This window comes from Octodon degus, unplaced genomic scaffold, assembly GCF_000260255.1.
Source record: "Octodon degus isolate 3935 unplaced genomic scaffold, OctDeg1.0 scaffold00032, whole genome shotgun sequence".
NCBI classification, from domain to species: domain Eukaryota; kingdom Metazoa; phylum Chordata; class Mammalia; order Rodentia; family Octodontidae; genus Octodon; species Octodon degus.
The window spans coordinates 10,477,835-10,487,860 of record NW_004524608.1 but is presented as its reverse complement, the minus strand read 5'-3'; the positions used below and the strand labels follow the sequence as shown (position 1 = coordinate 10,487,860).

At 33.8% G+C, this 10,026-nt stretch overlaps 1 protein-coding gene across 1 annotated transcript in view; it reads right to left on the bottom strand.

The window, feature by feature from the left end:
* The window catches only part of Kcnh7 (potassium voltage-gated channel subfamily H member 7), a 470,420-nt gene that overhangs the window by 59,998 nt on the left and 400,396 nt on the right, over positions 1-10,026 (bottom strand). Inside the window, 1 exon segment of the mRNA XM_004629866.1 lies at positions 289-714. Coding sequence (XP_004629923.1) covers positions 289-714 — 426 coding nt within the window.

The following is a 10,026-nucleotide window of genomic DNA, read 5'->3' as shown; positions in this document are numbered from 1 at the left end:
TCTCTCTCTATCTCTATATCTATCTATCTATCTATCTATCTATCTATCTATCTATCTATCTCACTTGTTTGACAGTTTAATTTGTTGGCTAAAAGATGGAGAATATTTTGCATCTCTTAGTAAAAATAGAAGGAATTTAAATTATTTACATGAAAAAAATTCCATCTTATATTCTAGTGCTTCCAAGTGAAGTGAAAATGAATTTCATGTGTGAGATAAAGGAAGTTTATAAATCAACCACTTTTTTGAAGTTTCTTTCAGAAAATAAGATGCTTAAGCAGCTCTTACCTCATCAGAACCTGATCCAAAAATCAGCAAGTCAAAAGGGATAGCTGCAACCATGTCAATCAGGAACCAGCCTTTGAAGTAGTGTATTGCTATTTTGGCAGGGTCACTTACCACTTCTTCATTCTGATTTACATATGTTGTTCTGAAGTTTATTAGAATATCTATGATAAACATAATATCCACAATCAAGTCTACTACATTCAAAGGACTACAAGAATAGCCACATTCTCGTCTTTTCTGTTCTTCTCTGTCATTGAGGAGAAAGGCTGCGGAGTAGGGCGTGAATATTGCAGTATATATGACCAGTAGCAGAATAAGCCAGTCCCAGACTGCCTTGAAGGGGCTGTAGTGCAATATTGTAAATTTATTGATGCGTGGTGTCTGTAGTTTATATTCTGGCAGGACATCTGCTCCCAAAGAAAGAACCTAAACATGAAGAAAAGCATACTGTATGTATAATTGTCATTATTTAAGCTAAAAGTCTTATAAAATATTAAGATAATTATATTGCAAAGGCTGTTATAAAGGATTTATGTAATCTTGAAGAATGCATGCAAAGCACACATACATTTGAATACATTCATATAAACCCCTGTTATGTGAAATGTTTGGTTCAAGAAAACATCATTGTAATTCTTAAAAAAATCTGATTTTCATCGAAAAATAATAACTATTATTCATCAGATACCAAGTAGTTATTCCTTTGAAACATAGTACCTTGAAAGAAATAAAAATGTGAGATTAGTTTTAGAAAAGCATAAAATCATTTTGAAATACAAGTAATAATTCAATTTTCAATCTAGGTATTGGCCTAAAGAATAGAAGTACACTTGGATCCAAGGTCATGTGTGATTTGCTTGTATTTATCATGTAATTTAGACTTTGTAAATTAAACATAACTTATTCAAATATGTAATGAAGTAGTTTTTCTCTTTGTAATTTATTTTTACCATGGAGTTAGGGAGAAGTAAATGAGATTAAAATAAAAGAGTTTTTTTTTTCTCTAAATGATGAGGGGGTATTTTAATATCCTAGGACAAATATACTTTCACCCAAACTCTTCCATGAAATTTGGAGAATTCTAAAAGAAAAATGCTGAAAGAAGATGTTTAGAAAATTGATTTGAAAGTGTTCCAAGATTCTTAGCCACCAAGGAGCAGATAAGCCTTAAGATATATTTTACTTCATAAAGCATTGGGCAAGCTAAACTAGTTCACCATTTAAAGCTTTTGTTCACCTGAAAGAAATGAAGGCTAAATTTAACTTGTGTTCCTACCAAACGGATAAATCCATTGTTTTGTGTTTTCAGATCAAGTTTCAAAAACACAAGATAAACACAAAGGCTATCTCACTATATAAATGGCATAAGAAAAACCATTTTAAAGCGACGAAGAGTTACTATCCTGTTCTTGCAAAACCCCACACATGCAATGGCTCTATTTCAAAAGTAATTTCACTAAATATATTGTTTAGACCAGAGTCTTCTAAACAGCGTGAAGCCAAGATAATTTCCTGTTGGTCAGTCAGAATAGTCTGTATTTTTAGTACTTCTACCCACTGTATTTTAATATTGGCTATAACAATGAATTAACTCAGGAAAACTTCAGGGTTAAATCTTATTAAAATTGCTGTATCTGATACCTTCTCCCCATACAAGTTACCATTCTTGTTTTAAGAACAATTTTAGATGTTAATCTCTAATAGTACATAATGTAACTTCAAATTAACCCAAGAATTCATTTACAAGGCTGGGAAGATATCTCAATGGTCTAAGTGTCTTCCTCGCAAGCACAAAGACCTGGGTCTGATCCCTGGTACCACATGCTGTGCTGCCCCTGGAAACCTGGGCATGTTGAACCAGCCACCGAAACCGGGGATGGTGGCTCACACCGGTAATCCCAGTGCTGGGGAAACTGAGACAGGAGGGTCACTACAAGTCAGAGCTGTGTAGTAGACCCTGTACCAAATACATAAGATAAAAAAAAAAAGAATTAGTCTACAATAAAAAAAAATTGCTTTCAGATAACAGTTAAACTTACTTAAGTTTGGAAAACAAAAAGTCAGACTTCATCGTGTATTAAACTCCAGGTAAAACTGATCACTCAGTTTTTGGAGGGAATAGGGCTTTATCTTAAACTATTACATGAAGACAAGATTTTATTTTTATCAAAACAGAAATATGGAGAATAAAATCAGTATATAACTCATTAAATATTAAAAAATCTTAGAATTTGGAATCTGTATTTAAGTATGCAGCTTGAAAATTAAAGTAGGGATGATGTTTAAATTAACCATCATTCAATAAATCCATCTTAATCTCTACACTGAACTCTCAGGCCGCATTGTGATTAGCACCAGAAACCAGCATGTGACATTTCCATCTGAAAGAGTGGTTGGGTCACTTCTTCAGTACCCTTCTGAAATGAAACCTTCCTTTCTCAAAAACCAGAGGCAGCTCAGTTGGCACATAAAATCTAAATCCTTATTTTGTCTTTCAAAGTCATTTCATAATATGTACTTGTTAAACCTCCCCAACTTCCTTCCCAGTAGACTCCTCTGAGTGCTGAGTAATTTAATGAAACAATACTAAAATTGTGAGCTGCTTACATCTTTCAAAATCAAATCTACAAATTTATTTTATTAAAAGGGGAATACATTCGATCCCTGGTACCACATGCCTCACCGACATTGGCCCCACTCCTGGGGCCAGCTGAGACAATGATTGAGACTGGGTTTGGTGGCATGGGCCTGTAATCCCAGCACTTGGGAGGCTGAAATCAGGAGGATCACCGAGAGTCTGATCTGTTTAAGGAGATCCTATAGATGCTGTACTAAATACACACACAAAAAAAAGATAGAAGGGCAATTGTTGGGGAAGACTGCAGTAATGAGGGAAGGGCCAGGCTGCTGATGTCTAATGTAACACAATGGAGACCTCAATTTAAGCTTTAGATTAAGGCTGTTCATATTTGGATAGCATATGAACTTTGTTTGAAGACAAAGGCAACTACTTCAAAAACCTAATAATTGCTTATTTTATTCTTAGTTGTAATATTCAAAAATAAAACTAATTTAAAACATTTTATACCTATTTCACGCAACATAAATTTTATGGGTAAAAATGTGTACTCCCAAAATGTTGAAGTCCTAATCTCCAGTACCTATGGATTTCATCTCCTTGTAAAGTAATATTCTTGCAGATGTAATTAAAATGAGATCACAGAACTTTGGAATAGGCCATAATCCAATAGCAGATGTCCTTACAAGAAAAGAAATTTGGATACAGAAACACAAAGACATGGAGGCAGAATCCCAGCTATGAATAGAGTCAGAAACAACTGGACATAAGGGAAAGCCAAGAATTTCTTGCAGCTACCAGAACATATTCTATCCTTTAATAAAACAGATTTTTCCCAGAATCTCCTGAAGAACTAATCTTAACAACACCTTGATTTTGAACCCTAGAAAGCAATTGCGTTAAGACAACTAGTTACTTAATTACTGCAGCCTTAAGACTAATACAATGATAAAATGAAAATTATACAACATTTATGAAACCAGTCAATTCAAGCTATTCACACAAATTAAATATTTGAGAACTCTCTTGGTCAGAAAGAATTAAAATTTGGCTATTGTTTATAGTTTAATGTAGTATGTGAAGGTTTTCTGAAAAAATCTCAATACCTTATTGTGAAATACTTAAAATAGTGTTAAAAATTAAATATTTAATTACTATGATGGAGCAATCTAATATAATCCATACGGCAAAACCTTCTACCATGCTTTCAGAGTCAATTTAAATGGTATTAGTTGATAACTATATAAGAGGTGTGTTTGCTTGAAGTTAATTTTAGCTTTGGGGCTTTATTGGTTTCTACATTAAGCAATTAGTTAGTCAAATATTCTCTGGAACCAGAGATCGAACTCAGGCCCTTGCACTTGCCAGGGATGCGCTTATTCTACTGAGCCATCTTCCCAGCCCTTATTGTAGTTTTGTTTCTGTAGTAGTGTGTGTTTTAATGATGAATAGGTAGTAATTGCTATGTTCAAGTACAAGATCTTTTAATGTGTGCATAGCTATATGTATATTAAATGATTATAAATTTACCATGTATTTTACTTGCCAGAAATCTTTAGCAACATGTGGAGACACAGTACTCAAAAGAGAAATAAACATTTTTAATTCTCTTAAAGTTCAGATATGAAATGACTATAGTTTCTTCTACAATCTAATGGCCAATCAGACTAGACCATTCCAGATTCACAAAAAGTAGAACATTCTTCACCATTTGATAGAAGACTGACATGAATGTGTAAGGGAAGAAATCAGTATGTTGATTTTCGAAGGAAACTATTGAAGAAATCAACTGATAATTATGTTTTTTAGCTGCAATGATTTCTTTGGTATGTTTTTAAAAAATAGCCCTTACATTTTAGGAGTATAAGGTGAAATAATTACAAATGAAACATAATATTTGAGGTTTTCAAAATGTGCAGATACAGAAGATCAGATTTTATGTAACATTGTTCGATGTATATTGATTTATACTGGAATTGGGGATTAATGCTATCCTGTTTTATAATATATTTTATCTTTTATTTTTAATTTTTTTTTGGCGGAACCAGGAATTGAACTCAGGCCCTTGAACTTGCCAGGGAAGAGTTTATTCTACTGAGCCATCTCCCTGGCCCCTACAATATATTTAAGTGTTCATAAATATGATCTCCAGGCCTGCTGTGCCAGCCCCGTCACCGAGGCGTGCTGAGATGGCAATTGAGACTGGGCATTGTGGTGTGTGCCTGCTACCCCAGTTCTTGGGAGGCTGTAAACAGGCGGATCACTATGAGTGCAATCTAGTAGTGAAACTCTGAACATCTGTAGACCCTTCCCTAAAATACAATAAATAAATAAATGTTCATAAATAAACAACAAAAGGGAATTATGGAATCTCAGCCAGAAACGTCTAAGACATTTGAGTATGAAATTTCTTGATAGCAAAATGAGAATTAGGTCTACAAGCATCCCAGGAACTCACTGTAAGAAGTTTCCATTCAGCCACCCAGGTGACACATAATCCCCATATTGCCCAGTTTTGACTTGTTTGATATTGAATTTCCCACAAAGTTTTAGCTAAGATAAATCATGTTTAAGAAGATAGTTGGACATGGTAATTGCAATCTTTTTTCTCCTTTGTATGCATTGGCTCCCCAGGTTAAATTGAAATACAGCCACGTTTTGAGACACATCAGGTTGGTTCCCGTACTGAAACACATTTTTTCAGTATCATATTAAATCCTGAGGCTGTTATTCTGGGTTGAATACAAAATGGCCATTAAATTCAATGTTTACATTGTTTAATGTAATTTTATGTAGATATTTGTATTACGGAGTCCTTTTAGAATTTATCTGTAGACAAAAATTGATTCTTAATAGTATTAAAATTTTTCATCTTTTTATTTGAAATAACAAAGTTTCATTAGTTTAGTTTCCTTTTTTTTGCAGAAAATTATGAAGTTAGAATTACAGAATGATTATTCATATTTCCTTTTACCTTGTTTTAATTGTTTTATTTTCTTTTTAGTGGTCTAAATGCAGAAATGTATTTCATAATGTTAACTCATATACCCATGGGAGTAGGATATATATATATATATATATATCTATATATATATATATATGAAAATATTTTGGAGCCATTGTTTTTAGAAATGAAATATAAGTAAATTGTTTCATTGTGAATAGAATTATACCAGGGTGATACTAAATTAAAAAAAGAACAACACTACTCAGTGTTTGCATTTCCTTAGGGCAGCTAATTTTTCTCACGCATTTGAAAATAGCATACTTTAGAGAAATAAAATATGATTAATGAACTATATAAGAATTTTCTTTTAAGAGATAAGGAAAAAAAACATGGAAAAGGCCCTTATTGCATAAAAAAGGGAAATTCCATGAGCTCAAGAAAAACATTTCTCTTTTTTCTTTTCTCAAACCTTCAATTAAATATACAGTTTAATACAGACTGAAACATGGTTTTCTTTACCAGACACAAATTTTCTGTTTTTTTTCTTTTGCTAGCTAGTACATTGCTATTTCTTTAACATCTGACAGTTATACATTATATAAAACCGAAATCTTATGTGCAACAGCACCACTTATTCAATGAGGATCTACTGTGAGAATTTTGTGTGAACACCAGGATTAATAACTACTCTTTTCTTTTGAAAAGTGCACTAGGCAACGATTAAGCCTTTCAAAAGATTATACGGTACTTTTGGCAGCTGTTAAACGCCACGCTGAGGTGTTGGTAGAGACTACTCATCTGATATTTATCTTTTACTTGGAACTTGCATTTAGCTAATAGACCAGCTGTATTTTTATCTATCATAAAGAATATTCAATAACAGAATGAATCAGGTAGATTATATAGCATCAGAAAAGGTTTAGCTTCCTCAGGCTTTTCAGCATATGATTTAAGAATCCTTGCCAAACCTAAGTAATTATTATTGAAACAGGCATGCCCACTGATGACTGTGAGATATTCAAATTAAAAGATGCAAAAGAATTATATCGTAAGTCAAATCTGTCACAAAGGAATTCTCTTTCTAATTACATAAAGCATTAAAATTGGGTTGTAGAATCACTTTAGAATTCTAGAGTTAAATGATTATGTGAGGTTTCTTTTTTAAATAGACATTGGACTATGTGTGTACATGCATGTGGGCATGTGAGTGTGTGTGTATTAGATTCAGAATGGATGATTGTATGCTTTGTTAAAACTCAGAATAACTTAGGTCCAGGCTTACCTAAATAGCAGGTTTAGTGTTTTGTATGTGTACTATATGCTTATATGAAAAACACCTACTTCCTATATCATATTATGCTTCAGAATTAAAGAAAAATAGTTTAGTTAATACCTTAAACACTTATTGTATTTATAAATTAATGCAGAGGAACTGTATGAATATTAAAATGACAAGTTCTTTCAGAGACATAAATTTTACCTTCCAAGAAATCCAATGTTGTGCTGGGAAGCTTTGCCTTGGAATTTTACTCACACCCCATAAGCCACACTGCTTGGGGAAGCTTTTGGAGCCACCTTGCAGCTGCCATCAGAGTCTCTCTGGACTCGCTTTGGCATCCAGTCTTTTTATCTTTCTTGTGAAAACTACAATATGCTCTTCTCTCTATATCCTTTACATTTGCTTAAAAATTGAACTGCTTTATGAAGAAAATGGAATTCATGAGAAAGAACCCTTAGTACACCAGTGTATAAGGGAAGCTTTTGCAAAGGTTTTTCAAATGCACAGGTGACTAGAGAGAACACTTGAGCAGGAAGGGAAGGGCAGGTCTGGCCAGGACACTTTCAGGCAGAGGCACTGATGCCAATAGGATGAGGCTTTTTCAGGTAGTTTGAAAATCTGGGATGAGGCTCTAGAGCGTTTGGCACTGTAGACTTTATCCTGAAGAAGCTGTGATTCAAGTTTTGGAAAGTGGATTAATTTGTCCAGAAAGCACAATCGATATTCATAGATTTGAGACCTGTTATATACACATTGTATACAGAGTGAGGCCCCACAATTATTGAAACATAGACATGTTTGTAGCTTGAAGGGAGAGAAGTAACTCAGATAGCAAGACAGAAAAAAGTCATGAAATAAGAATGCAAGCTATTTTGCTCTCTCTCTCTCTCATCAATCTATTAATATATCTATCTTCTATCTTAGCTACCTTATCCGTCTACTTAATCTATCATCTATCTACCTAATCTATCATCTGTCTCTCTATCTAATCTATCATCTATCTACCTAATTTATCTATCTTCTCTCTTCTCTCTCTCTCTCTCTCTCTCTCTCTCTCTCTCTATATATATATATATATATATAAAATCATCTATCTACCTAATTTGTCTATTATCTATCTATCTTCTTTCTACCTAATCTATCTTCTATCTTATCTATCATCTATTTCTATACTGAGTTTCTCATATAAGAGAAATCATGTGATAAGAGTCTTTGTCTATAACTTGTAATATCAATGAGTAACATTTTGACTATTATTTTAAGATCATGATATACAATAAAGAAATGATTATTATTCTACAGCTATTTCATTATGAATTTTTTATAGAAGTAAGCAGAGTTTTAATGATATTTTCTTAATATTTCCTGTGTTACACTAAAAGAGGGATGATGCCAAAGACAGCTACTGTCAAAAGTCTATATTCTACATATTTATAGATCATTCTGTGAAGGACATGACATGTAAAGGAATAAGAAAGTATCCACGGAAAAGCATAAAAGATACGATTAAATAATAACTAAAAAAATCCTGATCAAACAAGAGCAAAGCTGGAAGTATAACAATACCATACTTCAAAATAAATTACAAAGTCTAGTATTAAAACAGCCTGGTACTGGCACAAAAATAGGCATATAGACCAATGCAATAGAAAGAGGACAAAGCAACCAACTCACACAGCTACCATTTGGATCTTGACAAAAGTGCCAAAAATGTATTTGGGGGAAAAGATGGCCTTTTCAACAAACAGTGGTAAGAAAATGGTAACCATATGCAGAAGATTGAATCTAAATCACCATTTCTCACCAGGGACAAAAATAAATTCAAAATGGATCAAATACCTAGGGATAAAAGCTGAAACTTGGAAAATGCTAGAAAATAACACAGAAAGACACTTGAACTCTTAGGCAGAAGTAAGGCCTTCCTGAAGTATTTTGAAAACACAGCAAATAATAGCATAACAAGGCCGACCACATTAAATTAAAAACCTCTGCACATTAAGGGACATAAGTGTGGCAGCTAAGCTTAATTGTTAATTTGACTGGATTAAGAAACTCCTGGAGAGGTGATTGGATCATGGGGATACTGTACAATTAGTGGGCTGGCCTCCAAAGTTCACAGCTAACTTTGCTCTTAAGTGGTAGGGCTTGGTTGGCAGAGGGTTCCTGGGGCCTTTGAAGGGAGTGTTTCTCCCAGTGCTCTTCTGCTGTGTGCAGCTTAGAGGCTGCTGGGAAGTGAACAACTTTCTTCCACAGTCCCTTCCCCCATATTTCTGCCTTGAAACCAGCCCACCAGAGACTCAAACCTTTTTTTTTTTTTTTTTTTTTTTTCATAATGTTGTTGAGAAACAAATAGCAATGAGACAGGTTCAAAAAACTTTGAAATTAGGAAAGAGAATAAACCACTCCTCCTTTACTTTGTGAGTGATAGGCATTCTTTCTCAATTTAAAAAGAAAGCTGAAAATTACAATATATCTTAAAAATAGGCATAAAGAATTATATACTTCTTATGTTTACACATAAGTCCAAAAATATCACCATATACAACCTCGAAGCAGGACAGTCCCACAATATTCCTTTTCCTGTCTCTTGCTTTCATTCACCACCCCCTTCTTTTTGAACAACCATCTACCTGAGAGACATCATAGCAGCAACTGGCATGTCATGACAATTTCTGATATTGCCAGTCAAGCGGAAGACCCAATACTATTATGGGCTACTGGACTCTTTTAGAATATTTTGCTGAGTTTACACACGTATAATATTCAAATAATGGAACTTAACCAAAAAAGGGGATACAGATGAATGTCCATTTTGTATCTGTGTATTCAAAGTGGCTAGGGGGCTGGAGAGATGGCTCAGTGGTCTAAAGCACCTACTTAGAACAAGCTTAGCAAAAGCATCAGGGACCGCGGTTCAATCCCCCAGCACCACAT